This window comes from Zeugodacus cucurbitae, chromosome 6, assembly GCF_028554725.1.
Source record: "Zeugodacus cucurbitae isolate PBARC_wt_2022May chromosome 6, idZeuCucr1.2, whole genome shotgun sequence".
NCBI lineage: Eukaryota > Metazoa > Arthropoda > Insecta > Diptera > Tephritidae > Zeugodacus > Zeugodacus cucurbitae.
Window position 1 is genome coordinate 65,398,309 of NC_071671.1, and position 17,957 is coordinate 65,416,265.

General features: G+C 31.7%; 4 protein-coding genes and 1 long non-coding RNA gene across 8 annotated transcripts in view; 2 read left to right on the forward strand and 3 right to left on the reverse strand.

Annotated features, from left to right (window-relative positions):
- Positions 1 to 17,957, forward strand: part of LOC105211650 (GTPase-GDP dissociation stimulator vimar) — a 58,303-nt gene that overhangs the window by 16,157 nt on the left and 24,189 nt on the right. The window lies entirely within an intron of this gene.
- Cd63_2 (23 kDa integral membrane protein) lies at positions 4,389 to 11,395 on the reverse strand. The gene is made up of 6 exons (XM_011183178.3): positions 11,216 to 11,395; positions 8,942 to 9,029; positions 5,360 to 5,551; positions 5,126 to 5,287; positions 4,873 to 5,064; positions 4,389 to 4,766 (listed from the first exon to the last, which is right to left on the reverse strand). Exons 2-6 carry the CDS (start codon positions 8,999 to 9,001, stop codon positions 4,695 to 4,697), a joined length of 678 nt encoding a protein of 225 aa, XP_011181480.1. The 5' UTR covers positions 9,002 to 9,029; positions 11,216 to 11,395; the 3' UTR covers positions 4,389 to 4,694.
- Positions 9,084 to 10,772, reverse strand: LOC105211646 (uncharacterized). Its single transcript, XM_011183177.3, has 2 exons — positions 10,614 to 10,772; positions 9,084 to 10,465 (listed from the first exon to the last, which is right to left on the reverse strand). The coding sequence occupies exon 2, from the start codon at positions 10,160 to 10,162 to the stop codon at positions 9,437 to 9,439; it is 726 nt and encodes a 241-aa protein (XP_011181479.2). The 5' UTR covers positions 10,163 to 10,465; positions 10,614 to 10,772; the 3' UTR covers positions 9,084 to 9,436.
- LOC128922585 (uncharacterized) lies at positions 11,693 to 15,912 on the forward strand. Of its 3 annotated transcripts, XR_008471779.1 has the most exons (4): positions 11,693 to 12,102; positions 12,202 to 12,302; positions 12,544 to 12,667; positions 12,731 to 15,912. It is a non-coding gene; the product is annotated as an uncharacterized LOC128922585 (long non-coding RNA). The 3 variants fall into 3 exon arrangements; XR_008471778.1 differs by having other exon boundaries at positions 12,202 to 12,486; positions 12,544 to 15,912; XR_008471777.1 differs by having other exon boundaries at positions 12,544 to 15,912.
- Positions 15,873 to 17,825, reverse strand: LOC105211648 (uncharacterized). The gene is made up of 6 exons (XM_011183179.3): positions 17,486 to 17,825; positions 17,089 to 17,417; positions 16,929 to 17,019; positions 16,770 to 16,823; positions 16,252 to 16,712; positions 15,873 to 16,185 (listed from the first exon to the last, which is right to left on the reverse strand). Exons 1-6 carry the CDS (start codon positions 17,649 to 17,651, stop codon positions 16,030 to 16,032), a joined length of 1,257 nt encoding a protein of 418 aa, XP_011181481.1. The 5' UTR covers positions 17,652 to 17,825; the 3' UTR covers positions 15,873 to 16,029.

Below are 17,957 nucleotides of genomic sequence, written 5' to 3' on the forward strand. Positions count from 1 at the left end.
ATTTATTTAAGATAACTGAAAAGCACAATCGAGACAAAAAAATATGATTAACAAGTAAGGAAGGGCTGAGTTCGAGTGTAACCAAACATTTTATACTCTATTTTCATTTCTATATTTATTATTATTAAAATAACATAAAATTTTACCCATATATTCGGCATAAAGTCCACTAGAATATCGAGAATCACTATATGTATATAGTGTGGGCTGTCGTAATTCCTAGAACGTTTTTTCTTTCATATTCACCACCTACCTACATCTTAAAAAAGTGTAAAATCACTTAATTTTGTTCACATATCTCACATTTTAACCGATATATAAAGGTCTGCCGTAAGTTTCCGTATAATAGGTATGTATATGGGGGTTACAGGAAGTATTGACCTGATTTTGCCCAATTTTGGCACAGAGACACTATTATAAGGAAAACATATCCTTTGAATTTCTTTCGAATATCTGTGAGATTTAACGATATTTTCGATAAACATTTTTCCTCAAGCTCTGTGGTTCACATGTTCGGTATTTGGGGCCTTGGAATGTTATACTCCAATTTCGGCGATTTTAAAATTGGTAATGTCACACTATAAATGCAGTATTTGTGCAAAATTTTTTCCGATATCTTCACTGATGCTTACTTTATATATTGTAAAGTAAACGATTCAGATCGTCTTCACAGTTCTGGTATATAGAAAGTAGGCGTGGTTGTAAACCGATTTGGTCTATCTTCATAACATATCACTGGGATGCTAAGAAAATATTATGAACCGAATTTTGTTAAAATTTGACGAGTAGTTTCTGAGATATGGTGCTAAGTAATATGTGTACTAAGTTTCATTAAGATATCTCAATTTTTACTGAAGCTATGGCTTATACGGACAGACATCCGGATTTCAACTTCACTCGTCACCCTAATCATTTATATAAATGTACCTAACTCCTTTATTTCTTTTACTCTGTGCAATTCCAAGTGGTGGGGGAAAAGAGCTTACAGGGCACTTGAACTTCTTATAAGTATTTCATTAATTCGCATAATCTTGTGGGTTATTTTCGATTGTAGCAATTTAATAAAATATATTAAAATTTAGGAAATGGGAAAGAAAATTGTACGCCTGAGATAAGTAAAAGCAATTTGTTAATTTTGAAATTAATTAATTTTTCAGTCGATGCGAACGATAAGTAGTCGCCAACTGATTTGCTAATAAAACTTTAAAGTAATTTAATATCGTAATAAGATTTAATAGTTATAGTAATAATTAAATTAATTTTACTTTTACTCAATAAAGTGGTTATGCAGTAAGTGTGGTTAGATAAAGGGGTTCGATGTGTAGAGAACTGGAAGAAACAATCTACCGTACTAAAGTCTCAGATTCACGCAGAGTTACCGAGTCCGTTACAAAGCAACTCATTTAATAAGATTTTTTTCTTGTTTCTTGAAAGGTGGTACTCATAATACTTGCTCTTCATGGGTGACAATTCTATTACAAAATTTTTGATTTCCAGAATATTTTATGGTAATCAGAAACCATTTAAACCAAAATCTCGGCAATCAATTGAGGTGTCCTCTTAAATTACTATCGATGTGAGGCTTCCTCTATAATATAACCTGTTTAGATCGCCGAACGGACAGCCGTATAAAATCGGGGTCAATTCCGGTACTGCAAAACCAGTTAGAACCGTGGGACTTCCTCGCTACTCTTTCACAATTTACGAGGATCTTTTCTTGACTCTGAACGAACACTCGTAGACTATAGGAGTTATAGTGATAAAGATTCGATTATATCAAAAAGATATGTATATGTACTTGAGTTAGTTCGCTGAAGGACGTCTGCACTCGAGTATTTACATGTACGGGTTACATAATCATGCAAATCATTTTCAATGCCTCAGACTGTCAGTTCAGTTGTCGCAAAATATCGGTAAATTTATTTATAATTTAATGTTTGTGAATAAAACGAGTAAGGTGTGTTTGTGCATACATTAACAACAGATTGTTGTCGCGAAAGAGTATGTGATAATGCAATGATAAAGAAATATTCCCGTGTGAATCACTCTGTATACTATATCATACATATATGCCTAAGTACTTATGTACCTGCGATCGGTGGCTTTGTTGTTCAACTATGATGGGAGTGTTGTTGTTTTTAGACATAAATAGCAGGGTCCCTAGGCGAAATCAAAAAAAAATCCCCCATTGCAATTCCCAATAATGATATATATATATATATATATATATATAAATATATATTATATGTATAATAAGACATTAGTATGTACATACGTATTTGTTGACGGTTCAAAGCACAGCATACGGGAAATTGTGACGCTTTTTGCGGGTGCAAAGTAATGAAATACAAATAAACGCATATCTGCCTACAAGTGTAAATATATATGAGTAAGCGCCAATTTTTTACTAAGTTTGTATAATCAACAGCGTTAAGAGAATTTCGTGCTTAATATTAGTTGTGAATCACCAATGTTCTACCTATATTTAGCATGCGGTTATTGGCTTTCATGTATTTACATACATACGTACATTCATACATATGTATTTGTATATTTCCAAATAATCAATTTTAGCTTTGAACTGATAATATTTATTAGTGAAGTATTAATGAAAGTTACTATTTCTTATGTATTTTATAACTGTACTTATGTTTTTATTATTTCCTTATCAGGTCCGAGTACAAAATTATTTCCTAGAATTTAATTATAAACTGATAAGTACTAATTTTGTGGATTTTTGGACAGTTCCAGGAAGCATACATATATGCAAATTCATGCTGGTGGACAGTATTATAAACTCTTTTCTCTAACTTCCCTTATATAGTTCAAGAATGCCCTATGAAAAACCCAAAAATGTATTAACGGTGTGAGTGCTATCGTTCTTGTTCTAGTTTGGCATTATGTGTTAGGTTAGGAAATACTCAACGTGGTAATATGAACCGTTGGAAGATTCGGGGGTTTTCAAGAAACATTTCGGTTAATCTATCGAGACCAGCTCAAAAGTTGATGTGTCTTCGGGATATTGTTATAGATGAGCACACATTTTTAATGGTATCTTTATAAGACCTTATAGGAAAAGTTTGCTTAAAGATGGAACATAGTATTAGCGATCTTCCAGACCGAAGAGATACCAGTCTGAATATTATACCAGTCTGAATGTTATAATCAATGGTCTATAGACCTTAAATACAAATTAACATTTAAGTGTACCATTACAATCTCAAAGGTAATAAGGATAAGGACATACGAGATGCGTTCAAAAAATAATTGTGTTTAAAAAAATATATATTCATTAATATTATCGCCTTAAAAAGTCCCACTCCGATATGATGCACTTATGCCAGCGCTTTTTACAATCGTCAAAAATACTTCTCAAACTTGATTTTTTGGGATGGCCTTGGGCTCTTTCAGCCTTTTGAAAATTGTACTTTTGGATAATTGAAAATTTTAAAATTACCGTTATTTTTTTAGCACACCTTGCACGTACTCTCTGTGTGTTTATTCCTACAGGGAGAATATCCGAATCGGATTAGCATCTCAGAAAAAAACCGTTTCATAAATTAAACAGGGAAGTTTGTTACTAAATTAAACAGGGAAGAGTACAATACGAACTGAAGTTGAATACTCTCGTAAACAGTAAGAATTTAGGAAAATGGTATGTAAATGTGTTTATAGTATAGATATGTACGTAAGATTGATATTTAGGTATACTAAGACAACCGGATGACGAATTTTATTTTAAGTGATTTCTGGAGATTAAGAGAAAATTTCATTTATTTATGATACCATTATCTCATACATACATGTTAGATATAAATTAATTGACATCGTCAGTTGAAGAAATATAATGCTTTCTCTGAATTTTTTTTTTAATTATTCAATACTTAACCTTTTAAACTGTTTAAGCGGTAATTCACATTCAGATACATACATATACTTACTCATACAAATACGCCATTCGTTCCCTTAACTATTCATATAAAATGCTTTTGGATTGCGCCTAAAGGTATACTATAATTTTTCAGTACAATTGGGTCATTAATTGACCGCCACTGTTGATACACACTTCCTCTTGTCATAAAAGTTACAAACTTAAAAAAAAATACACTTAAATAATAAAAACAGTTATATTTGAAGATATACATTTACGATTTTTTCCAAATGAAAGCTTAAAAACTCCGCTCTAGCTCCCCAAATAACAATTCTACTTAGACTATGTCTTCAGTTTTAATAAAAATTCTTAATTCTGAGGCATATTTAGAATTTCGAAAGCAAAAATTAACTGAGCAAGTCAAACATAGAAATAAAAAATGGCCAAATATACATCCATTTACTTAGTTAAAGGTTTTGATCAAATTCGAATAAAAATTATCTCACTTTTTGTCAAGTTTGTTAGTAATTACAAATTTTATTAAAAATTATCTCAATAGTTGATATTTTTAATGCTATTTTATTACAATTATCAAATTGCTTACAATAAAAATATAAAGTAAGTATACTTTTGTAATTGCCACCGCGTGTAGATCTTAAAATTTCGACTTCTATTATACATTGATTGCCATTTTCGTTGGATTACATAACTAATTTTTGTATATTTTTTTTTAATAAACATTATCACTAATGTTACAAAGATAAATACATACAAATTTGCAAAATTAATTTGAGATTCTGTGTTGTAAAAACACTCAAAATACTCAGTAGGCCGAGCGACGTCTGTAATTTCGAATGTTATTCGCTAAGCAGCAGGCGAATATGAAGCCAACGAACTGAAAGAAATATTTTTTTAAATAAATAATTAGTATTTTTAAAGAAATTTAATAACAATATTCGAAAATAATACTAATTGTTATTATTATTGAACACCCTACTCACCTCAATGGCTGCAACAACCAAACCGGCATATTTGATAACATCACTATTCCTATCCCAGAAATCGACAAATGCCTGCTTACAGCCACGACGATAGACATTATCAGTGCCGCAGTGACTACCCTTACAGCATGATGGTGGATAGTAGCCTTGGAAAGAGTAATCAATGTAAGAGTTCTTACCGCAGCATTCCATCTGAAATTTAAAAAAATTTCATACAATTCATTTTTTTTGTTGTAATTAATAGCATGCTTACACTAATTTGTATGGCATCCATGTAGTCGGATTTGCGTGTCCTACGCGCCCATGCCTTCTCGACGACATCACCCATCATTGTCAGGTAACGATCTTTTTCGACCCACATGTATATAACGAGTGCGAGTTGTCCGATCATTAGTACGAAGAGCAGCACAGAATACTAAAAAGTAGAGTTAAAGATTATAAGACTTTAAAATAGTGGATGAATTAGTTTATATTTTTTGGTTTTTACCGTCATCGACATGCAATAAGATTCGCGTATCGCGCCACAGCAACCGAAGAAGGAGATCAACAAGATCACCGAACCCAAAACGATCATTGTAATGGGCACTTGTTGTGTTTGTACAGCCTCGGCTATGTCATCGATATTGTGTATATTGCTGAAGAGCAGTATGCCAAAGACGATTAGCAATATGCCGCATATCTAATTGGATTCAAGTGTAATTTGTCATAAAAATAAATTCAAAAATTATGGTTTTGGAAATTTACATTTTAAAGTTAATGTTTTATGGTTTACATGCACACTTTTAATATTCGTATATTTTAATAATAATATTAACTAATTATTAATATAAATGTAACTCATTAATCAGTTGAGATAGCTTATTTGATACAAATTCCTATAGCTTTAGCTCTCATAACACTTTCTACAACTCTTACTATCTTTCAGAAAATCTCAAATAGATTATTTAAGTTTTTTACTGACAAGTTTGCATGTAAATTTAAATTATTTTTCTAATAAATTACTTCTATATGAGAAATAACGCACTTTCCCAGAGTATATTCAATGTAAACAACAATTTCTAGAGGTTTCTCAAAGCAATTAGAAATAAGGCATGCATTTATATACAAATTTACAACAACATCAAGAACATCAGTATATGTCAGTAAGTAAATAACATGACAAAACTCTAAACAACAGACCACAAAAAAACATAACTTAACTAATTGAAAAACTAACCACTCAACAAATACATACAAAGATAAATGTAAATAAAAATAAAGAAAAATAAAAAAATTAGAAATAATTTAATTTATTCGCTTTTCTTTTCCACAAAATATTGAATAATATTTTTTTTTAATTAGTAATATGTACATAACCTTGCCCAATATACCAGTTAACCATATGTATGTCTGTATCATCAATCTATTGAGTAAAAGTGAACTTCGAGCATGACAAATTCAATTTAAAAAAAAAATTCTATATTACATAACTCAGACTGACCTTAAACTGTAGACATCTAGAAAAGCACGTACGGATATACTCGTACATATGTATGTACTCATATACCAATAATAATCGTTTCTTCATACATCTTTTTTACTCCGCACAAAACTAAGCTTAGCTTTAGCACAAATTAGAAAAACATTTAAAAATCGACTACTAAAGTCGTATACACACACATACAGCTATAAAAGTTTATCAGCACCTAGCCCAGACAGTATTTCTAGATATTCAGCTGTTGTGCATGAGTCTTCATTCTTGTTACTTAGATAGACATATGTACATACGCACCTAGAGTACAATACCGTATTAAATTATTTACTTGACTTTCGTATTGACCCAAGTGTCGTTATTAATAATTGCAATTAAGTACCAAGTGTGTGAAACGAAAATGCTGTGACGAACGCGGGCGTGAGTTTTAAGTTAATTGACAAAAAATTTCGAAAACTGCAAGACACGAGTACAAAACATTTAATATATAATATATAATACATATGTTCTGTGCACAAAATTAAGAAATCGCATAATTTACCGTTAATTGAATTGAAAGTTCAAGTTCTGTGGATATCCGTAAACTGCTTGAATGCGAGTAATATTGGAATTATGAATGAATTAAATTATTATGTTTGTATGTATGTATAATTAATGCATAATCTAGACAGTTGTTGGCTGGCATGGACACAATATTATAGGAAAATTTAAAAAATATATACATACATATAAATATAAAGAAAATTCTGAAATTGTTTTCTATTAGCCAATACAAATTTATATTTACCAAGCAGAAACTCAAATTCTAACTAGACACACCTTTTCCAAAAAAAAATAAATAAAATAAAACAAAACGAATATATTTTTATGAGCGCCTTTACAAGTTAATAAACACATTTCAACTCGCTTAAAATCGTTAAAATCAATTTAATGACCATGACTGATGCATACTTGTAGAGAAAAGTCGAGTACTTGACAAAATTATTGCGCTGCAAAATACAACATCGTTCTCTATATACTGTTTGACTATATTATATATCTACTAACTTAAAAAAAGGCGTCACGCTCATAAAATTCGAATACCATACATCTTTCCAACTAAGTCTACAATATAAATTGACATGCGAAGTTAATAAAAAAAAATTTGTATTTGCATTTTCAATAAACATCTACAAAAATACAATTTCTTATTTTCTCATACACATAATTCTACAACTACATAGGTACATACATATTATATTTTTATATATTTTCTATTACGTCGCCATACAACAATGAAGCCAGATGCGTTATTTATAAAACGATGACGTTTACCGTTGTACTGAAAATAAACTTGTTTTTGTGTATTTTATAGTCTAAAGACTGCTGCTAAAATATTTTTATTGCTTACAAATTTTGTATGTATGTGTAAGTGTTTGCTACAGCTTTAATTTGCGTCAGGCTCAGTCAATGTTTTTGAAAACCTGTTTTTCAGAATTTGACATAAATACTTACATATCAACGTATATATGTATGTATATATTTATGTCTATGTTAAAAATCTGTGTATAAAAACAACTTATGCTTTTGCAGCCGAACCCTTTACGTACATATGTACATAAAATTATGTTTATAAACCGGTTTACAAAACTTAGATTTGAGCTTTGCCGCTAAGGCAATTGTCTCCATGCTTAATTGTTTTCAAATTCCACTCTCTTAGTGGCACATATATAAATATTTATTTAACTACAAATACCAAAGTGTTGATATACATATGTATTCAATAAATCTTCATGATAGATGTAAGTATTAATTAAAAAAAAATATATAAATTCATTTTTATGAATACTAATGAAAATATGATTATTATACAAATATATGCTACTTTTATTAACTTATTTGCATAAGTACATGTGTACGTGTTTGTATATAAGCAATCAGATACCATAAATTGTATACAGAATTAAAATCTTTGTTGTATTCTACATAAGAATTTAACAAAGGAATGTCATTAAAATTAAAATGAAGTGAATGCTTACATTAAAAAATTTCTAAGAAAATTAATGAAAAGTGCTAACAAAGGTATACATATTATATTATAAGAAATAAAACATTTAAAATATTTTCTAAATAAAATAATATTTCAATATATTTGCTGTGTCGATTGCGAACACAATATAGATATAGGAATTTAAACAATACATACATATAAATTAAAAGAAACATCAAATCGATCTTTTTTATAAGTGATTGCATGCACTTTTTCTTATATTTACATATCTAAATAACACAAAAATATAAATGAAGAGGCGCAACCTTCCAAATATGTATGCTAATTGATCAAGTTCAAGCAACCAAATACAGAAATTTAATGCTGACTAAAAAATTAAATAATATAAATAATGTCAAAGCAACAAATTGATGATCTCACAATTTTGCGAACATTTTGTGTGGTGACAAATATATGTTATATTAACACACATAATCTTCCTATTTTTCTAAAAAATATCTTTATTTTGTTTCAAATAAAATTATCATATTTCTTTACATATTACCATCTTACTTTTATGTATCACACATTCTAAATATAGTTTTGAAGTAATAATAAAAATGACTTACCGAACATAGCAAATTAAATAAGAATAGCAGATATTTAACCAAAGAAATGCCACAACTCATTGTGCGAACTTTTATGTTTTAGTTTTAGCTGCAGGGAAACATAAGCAGAACATAATACAGATAATAAAAAAAGAAACAATAATTTAAATAATATTTTTTACCGTTTTATAAACGATATTTATTGACATTAAAGTGGCGCCAGATTGTGAGTGGCGCAAATATAAATACATACAATGTCGTAAATGTAAGGCAAATTCATTTAACAAAAATTGCAAAAAAAAAATGCAAGCAATAATAAAAAAATAGGCACTTAAAATTTCTAAACACTAAAAAACGCAATGTTTTCTATTTTGAAGTACACAATCAAAATTCATAAAATTTGCAGACTTTCCTCACTGCGTTTCAAGTTATGTACGTTATGCCAGCTGCCTTCGCTGTTAACTTTTCAGAAACTTTTGTAAAGTCAGTGGGTACATTATACGTGCCACTCACTGCTTAACGTACTAGCTCCGGCAATAAAGTCTTACGCGAAAAAACTTTAGCCTTTGCATCACGCAGCATAGTCCACAGTGATGGATGTCTGGCTAACCAATATAACCAAGATTGTTTTGTCAGTGCGCTCGCCTCCACTTTCTTCAGATGTGCATAGTATTTTGCATTACGCTTCACTGCTGCAGCCTCATCCGGCGCAAAGCGTGCGAAACATAATTTCAATAATGTTTCGGATATGTCGATGAGACGTCCACCTTTTGGGGGGTGTACCAGACACAGTTGACTAACAACAAAATCATCACTTTTACTTTTAGCCAGTGGTAAGAAAGTGGCACGACGGCCGACTATACATGATTGTAACCATGATACGCCATTGCCATTCACTCGTATGCCGGGCAATTTAACGGGTAGTACTCTATCCTTGCTAGCGAATATCGGTATTAATGGTCTATGGCTGATGAGCAATATAGTATCCTGATCTTTCACTTGTATATCACGTATTAGACCAGTGTGCATAATACGTTCATTTATCAACTTCTCGGGGATATGAGAAGGTTTTTTGAAAGGACGCACTAAATATGCCGGTTTGCGTTTAATATAGGCAATCAGTAGCATTAGACCTGATGTACCGTATATAGCAGCTTGTGTCCCAATTGTGTCACGCTCCATATAATTGCATAAACCTTCGTATTTAGAAACTATATATGATTTTAAACTGTTTGTTGCCATTTTAAGGCTCGATACGTAAAATTCGATAACTTCTCTATAAAAATTCACTTGCCAGCTGCTGACTTCCAGAATTACTTCAGCGCTATGTTTAGTGTAGCTTCTGCTTTGTTTTGATTTTTCGAGCTGTGTTTAATATTACACTTATTTTATACGCAGACGGTGTTATTGCTTGTAATTTCTATTTGATTCACTTTCGTCACGTACGCAGTATATCTCGATTTCGGTACGTTATGATACGAAATTATCGTTTGGAGTTTATACGTAATCGCTGCGTTTATGCCCGTTTGTGTATGTGATTAATGCCTAAAATACCAAAAGTGTTTATTAAACACTACACAATATAGAAATCGAATTTGAATTTGAAACAACAATTTAGTAGCCAAATCTAATTTAAATGTTGTGTAACTTTTTCTTTCCAAATTAACGATGACATCATATAATTTTTACGTACACTTTAAAGCCTTCTCGACAATATTAGCTTCGTATTTTTGAAGCGGTGCGTATTTTGAAAAACATTTCTAACAAAATAAGTTCGCTCAAAATCGTATTTTTTCGTAAATTTTTGAATTGCTACTAAATCTCAGCGAACACAAAATTGATGACTGAATCGCAAAGAAACTGTGGACACATATCACACCTCGTCGTCGTTGTCGCGTTCGTTGATCACAATATTGCTTATCGTGCTTTTAACACATTTGAAAGTGGAGAACGAGCTACGATGAAAACAATGCATAGCAGCAGTGGATCACTATGATAAAAACAAACGCATTATCCAAAGCGGAACGATTTTTCTCATCTCTTCTCTTTCACAACATTGCTTTAACGCTACATAACTACATATTTTTATTTTAGTTTGACGTTCCTGTTATTTCCTTTTTATTATTTTTTTTATTTTAAATCAGCTTTTTGTTTTGCTACATATTTTCGTAATAACAATAATTTATATTTAAATTTAAAAAAGTACTGACACCCCACACAATCGCAGCTGACCACTTTTAGATAAATTGAAATAAAATAAAAGTAAATTCACTAAAACACAGAATGACGACGTACCTTCGAAAGCGAATTTAAAAATATTCGTCTATTTCCCCAACGGAAACGGTACAGTACTTTAATTGAATTCAAATTTGTCAAATTTGTATCCGCGTCGGTTGTTCACCAGTTCGGTCGTTATTTTACACTGAAATCTCCAAGCACTGCGGATTTGTGGCGATGCTCCAATATGCGAACAGCACGACAGCGCTGTAGTCAATTGTTGAGTCAACCCCAAGCAGCAGAAAAATCGCCAGCCAGTTAGCCAGCTAACAGAGGTAGCCGAATAAAAGCCAAGCGAACAGGCAAACAGCCGCCGCTGAGTTGAGCACTCGCAGCAGCTCTGCTGGCTGTGTATTCGTGCCAAAACAACCGCCTGTTGCTTTTGTTGTTACTGGTTGCCTATTTGGCATTAGCACATACTGTTAATATAGTAAATTATATTATTACATGTTGTTGTTGCTTTTATTATTGTTATGAGTTTGTCGTTGACGCGCCATAATGCGTACAACTTGTGTGTGCAATAATACATCTTAACGTCTGCTGACTCCTCTCCTATGCTCATTGTGACCGCATGGAAAAAATTATTATTTGTAAAAGTAATATTATTACATGGTGGTTGTTGTAATTTGTATTAAAGCATATACTATAGTTATTGGTTTATGCTATAATTAAACCCAATAACTTTTGTAAGTCTACATTGTCAGCAATTAACATTCATTTGACTCATATAAAATACCAAAAAAATATTTTTTGCCTGTAATTCATCAATACACATTATCGTTTACAAGGAAATATGTATTTTTACAAATAAATATATATTTCATAAAAGCCACAAGCAACAACAAATCTGTGGCATATATTTGGAATGAGAATGTTTGCCATTAAAAAGCAATTAGTCATTTGGCGTTAGTATAACCTAAAATTTGCTTTATTTATTGGAATCATAAAGAGCAACAATATTTTATTCTGAAACTGCACAAATATTTTATTCATTATTTTTACAGATACACACAGCGATAGACAGCATGCGTTTACCTTGAGCATAATGATTCTGTAAAGTTCAAAAGCTTTACTGCATGCATTAATGTTGATTTCTTCGATCTGGGTGAAGGACACTTTTTATTTAATTTTTTCTTCGATTGCTAATATGTATTCATGTGTGTATATATGTATGTACATATGTATTACACAGCTAAGAATCAAGTACTTTGATCAATTCTGCATTGGGACTCGGACTAAGTATGAGAGAATCTATACGTGATACACACATATGTACATACATATTTGCGGTTGTGGAAAATGTAAATTAGATTTGAATTTAGCTTAATTTCCTATTATTTTTGCAGAATCCAAAAAACTGGTCTAATTTTGATAGCTGGAAAGCCAAATAAATGGAGTAGCCTTAAGTTAAATTAACAAAAATCGTACGATCTCATTGAGGCAATATAATTTCTTACTTGAGAGACACGGGTACGAGTACTAGTTTTCAAGTGTCTAAAATAGTTATTAAGCAAAAAAATCTGAATATTTTAGAGTCAAATAGCCAATATCAAGAGGTTTATCAGCGAAAGCAATTTTAGATTTCAGAGAGAATAATAATAACAATGCCGGTACAAATGTCTTGACCATAACTCAAATTTCTTATTTTTTCAAAAAAAAAAAAAACATTTTTAATGTATCAAAACATTTTGTTTACAGTAATATTGCACAAATGTTTTTTTTTTTATTCACACTGATAGCGCACATCTTATTTTGCTTTAATGCATTTAATTTACAGCCATCAGGGACAAATAAACTCAGCGGCTCAGCAAGGCCTATAAGAAGGTGGAAAGGTTATCATTCGGATTTACTAATAATCAATACAATTATGGTTCTTTCATCTTTGAATTGTTAAAAAATATTTAAAAGTATTTATGTCAGGTACACATGCTCCAAATAATTAATATAATTTAATATTTATATTATCTGAATTAATGTAGTATATAATAAAATAATATAATATTGATATATTTATGCACAAGCGTAATTAGAATATGCTAATTCTAAAAATTTAATGAAAGAAGCAAAAATAAATTTTAGACATATACATACATATGTACATGTATTAACAAACAACAACAATTTAGACATACACACATTCATACATACGCCTGTGCAAATGGAAACTTCAAGCATACTAAATTAAAAATATGTACGCTACCACGCCCGCATAAGCAACAATTGTTTATTTCAAGCGTGTGCACACACACACATTCGCAATCACCTACAATGAACAATAACAACAACAACACTAAATAAACCACTTTTTATTTCTAACAAAAATGCATTGATAAATTGTATGTTTTCGCTTTTGTTTTGATCATTTTTCCCGTCGTGCAACGGTTGTTAACTGTTTGCCTCGTTGTTGTTGTTTTTCTCCCAGTTTATTACTGGCTGACTATGACCGATTACATAAAATGAAAAAAAAATACATTTGCGTACGATTGCAGTCAAAGTGAGCAAGCAAAATATACAATAAACCAGCTTATATATACACAGCTTATATACCAGCTTATATGTATGTATGTATGTATGTTTACGTAAGTGCATAAACAATTGGCAGTGTGTACGTGTCTGGTGACGGAAAAGCTGCTTGCGCCGGAAAAGCGCGCCACAGCGCCTTTAAGCTATTGACTTACTTACCTACCTACATACAAATATACATATGTATGAGCATGAGTATGAGCAAATACAATTATATATTTACATTTTGTAAATTTTTATGTATGTAGTTGTGAAAAATACGCTTTTAATAACACGCTTACAAGTAACGCGTTTGCCGCCGTTTGAAATTAGTCGCTTTTCGTTCAACTCTTATAACCGGTTTTTTATAATTATTATTTCTTGGTCGCTCCCACAATGAGCCCAAAAACAAGTGGCCCCAAAAATGACTTTTACACACGAAAAATCCCAGCTGCATTGCCACAAATCGATTTTTTGGGCATTTATTATATTTGGCTGATTTATTTATTTTGTTTTTGTTATTTTTTTTTTTAATTAATTTTGGTTAAATATTCATTGTTTTTTAGTCTAATTAAATTTGTTTTTGTGAGTTTAAAAATTTTCATTTTTTGTTTTGCTTAAAGTAAAATTTTGGATCCTAAAAATGTTATTCAAATTGTAGATTTGAATTTTTTCCTTATGAAACCGCAATAGTGTCGAATTTGTAATGAGAAATTTACTGCTATTTTTTCTGCTGAAAAAAATTTATTTTTTTTTCACAAGTTTCAAAAAAAAAAATGGTGTGTTCAATAAATAACGGGAATTTTCGTTTTTGAAAAAGTTATTCATTTGTATACCTTCAAAATAGTACCCATTCGATATTTTCAACTTATGCCAGTGCTTCTTCCAATCGTCGAAACACTTCTCAAAATCGATTTTCGGGATAGTCTTTAGCCCTTTCAATGCTTGTACGCTTGTGAAAAGACAGCCCTTTGAGGTTCTCATTATTTTTGGATATAGAAAAACGTCACACAGAAAAATGTCTGGTGAATATGTAAGCTGAGTCATAGATACGGTTTTGACCAAGAATTCCCGAATTCCAGCAACGGAGTGTGAGCTTTTAACAAACGAAAATCGTCAAACTCATAAAAACACGCCCAGCCTTAGCGGCTGCCATAGGCATAGAAGCGAAGCATACTTTTGAAAAATTTGTGGAATTTTAATAAAAAAATTGACAATTGGACTTTTGGTCAATATGAAATTTAAAAAATCCCGTTATTTTTTTATCACACTGTATTTTACTAGAAAAGCTAACCCGGTACTGCCTAGAACTTTTTACCATATGATAATCGTGGTTCATTTCGGGTTAAGCGTTTTGACTTTTAGGCTGTGACTACTCTGAAAATGATATCATCATTCTCCGCTCCCACGAAAGTCGTGTCTGCGTAACAGGAACGGGAGCAGATTTTTATTCTACTCAAGACTGTCGTCTCGGCAACATTCCTAAAATTATTTGGTGAATTTTTTGTCGCGACAACAGCAACAAACACCAAACATTTTTTATGGATAATATATTCCATAATCTGTTGTTTTACATTGAGAAACGGATGTGTGCTCGTCAGCTTACATATTGCATATGAGAAAAACGTGCTTAACTAAGCAATTTATAGTTGAAATGTGTTTTACGCCAAACTATCTGCTTTAGCTACGCTTGTTGTTGGAATTGGAGTTAAGAAATTTGTTAGATTGTCTTTAAATAAGGAACTTCTGTATTCAGCACTGCGTATACGTGACATGGAAATCAAAAGAATTCAACCAATCACATGAACTTACATACATACATATGTATATGGTATAGGGCCTAACCGCGAAGGGTTGTTTAGAATATGTTTGCTTACATATATGTATATATGCCTCAATTAAATTCCTTATTTAGAATTATATACAAATTGTCAGCGTGGAAGTATTTCGCTTATTCTTACCACAGAATTTTTTTTTTAATTTATAGTTCAACATAGCCAAAACATGACGGAAAGAAGCATGCGATGTATGGGTGTTAATAACTTGCGCTTTTTATGAATGATATGAATATATATTAATGCATTTAGATGTATTACTAATTATTTTAGACTGATATTTCCCTACTCCAAAGGTTGCAGAATACAATAAATGTAAATTTAATTATACATTCAACTCGTATTTGCACGGGTATACATACATATGTATGTAATACATATTTTTATTCACCATGTGATTTAAATAATACATTGGATATTGTAAAAACCGTTACATTTACTTGTACACTTATGTAGAACTAGAGATTTACTTATTTTAAATGTCGCATTTTCCATTTAGTACATACGTCTGGTATAATTAATTTGTTGTTGTTGTGGCTGTCCCGGTTGTCCCTGCATTATTTGCGGTTGCCGCGCCATATGCTCATGTGCAACAGCAGCGCCACGGCCAGTAGCATAACCCTGGTTTATACTCGACGCTGACTTGGGATTCTGTTGATGTGAAAAAAATGTTTTAATTTACAACAGTTTCTACTAAAACGAAATTTGATTACTAACCTGCCCTGGATTGCTACTGATTTGCATCATGCCTGGATGTAGCGCCATGCCAGGCATCATTGGTGTGTATACCACACCCTCTGGCAATTGGTGTGGTGGTCCATGACTTGATGGTCCCTCATGTTTTACATCAGGGTGATAACGTTCACCGATTTTCTCCATTGTAACTTGTGGCTTTTGTGCTTGTACACCTGGTGGTACAGATGATACGGGTCCAGATTGCGAGATGGGTGGCGCATCCAGGCTAAGTGGATACACTTGTGATGATTTCGACGATGCCTGATCTGATTTTGAGACCGGTACAGAAGGCGCTAACTGCATTTCCAATTGGAAGCCCTGTCGTATTGATAAGCCATATGGATATATTATAGCTGGACCACGACCATCTGGTGGTGGTTGTGGTGCATTGCCTGTGGCAGGATAAAACAATGCACCGGGTCCTTGATATTGTGCAGGTGGTTCTAAAGAAAAAAATGTTTTTAGTGAAGAAAAAAAAATCAAATAATTTCAACTCTTACTACTACTCCAAGCAACACGGGAATATTCAGCACCGCGTCGCCCATCATCGAGTTCTGCAAATAATGAAAAAAAAAATATAATATTTGTATAAAAAAAAAACTATATTATTGCTGTTTGACACGCAGTAAAAATTAATTAAATCCAGATGCATTACTTACTCGGTGGGGCGTAGGCCGCATTTTTATAGTATGTTTGATGCGACGGAGGTGATGGACTGCGAGTACGTTTGACAGGTTGATTCGCAACAGGCTGTTAAATATGTAATATATAATTATATTGAACTAAAAACAAATATATTTTTTTTTTTCATATTCATACCTTGGGTACAATGGGTATTGGATGGTGCTGCATACGGACAGGCGGTATGAACACTTGTGGCGGCAACGGTGCAACATTTACTTGCTGTACTTGCAGAGCTTGCATAGCGAATAATTCGTTATCTTTTTGTTGTTTTTTACGATTTTCATCTTCATTTAATACTTTCTTTAACTGTAAAAATAACTGCTGCTTCTGATTATGCAAATCTTTAATTTGTTGATCAAGTTTGGAAATTTTGTCACGTGTATCTTCAAGTGATACATCATTTTGGTGATCAAGCTCATCACGCTCCTTTCGCAGGCGTTCCTCCTCTTCTTTTGCATCATATTCTGTAAATCGAAATGGATATTTATGAATCATTCAAGTTTGTTGAACAATATCCCAAATAGAAACGCACCTTCTTTCTTACGTTGACGTTCCTTGAGAACAAATGCCTTGAGTGCTGATCTGAGGCGCTCCTCCCTTTCGGCCTTTGCAGCAGCTGCATTATTACTATTATTGCTGTTGTTCACAGCTGAGGCCGAAGCAGATGGCATTTTAGAATTAAATTTCTTCTCTGTCATCTTCTCGTCCTTCTTACGGTTGTATTTATTAAATAAACCTATTTTTAAAGTTATTCATAAAAACCACAAATAAAAAATATTTTCGTTTTCGATGGAAAACGCAGATCAGCTGGATTAATTTGATGTTGCCCAATGGTTCTTAAACAAAATGGCCAGATCAAAAAAAGAGTTTTGACAAAAAAATTTGAATATTAAAATATTACAAACTTGCCATGCTTGTGTCATATAACTATTTTATGATAAAAAATATATAAATCTATTGTCAGAATTCTAATTTAATTTATTCAAATCTAAAAAGTTAGAAGT

Excerpts from the sequence above, each read along its gene's own strand:
- LOC105211648 (XM_011183179.3), bottom strand. The coding sequence starts at position 17,651 with ATGACAGAGAAGAAATTTAATTCTAAAATGCCATCTGCTTCGGCCTCA. Across the intron at positions 17,020-17,088 it reads CAATACCCATTGTACCCAAG|CCTGTTGCGAATCAACCTGT; the intron begins GTATGAATATGA and ends CATATTTAACAG. Across the intron at positions 16,186-16,251 it reads TCAGTAGCAATCCAGGGCAG|AATCCCAAGTCAGCGTCGAG; the intron begins GTTAGTAATCAA and ends TCACATCAACAG.
- Cd63_2 (XM_011183178.3), bottom strand. The coding sequence starts at position 9,001 with ATGAGTTGTGGCATTTCTTTGGTTAAATATCTGCTATTCTTATTTAAT. Across the intron at positions 5,552-8,941 it reads TATTTAATTTGCTATGTTCG|ATATGCGGCATATTGCTAAT; the intron begins GTAAGTCATTTT and ends GAATCCAATTAG. Across the intron at positions 5,065-5,125 it reads TGGATGCCATACAAATTAGT|ATGGAATGCTGCGGTAAGAA; the intron begins GTAAGCATGCTA and ends TTTAAATTTCAG.
- LOC105211646 (XM_011183177.3), bottom strand. The coding sequence starts at position 10,162 with ATGGCAACAAACAGTTTAAAATCATATATAGTTTCTAAATACGAAGGT.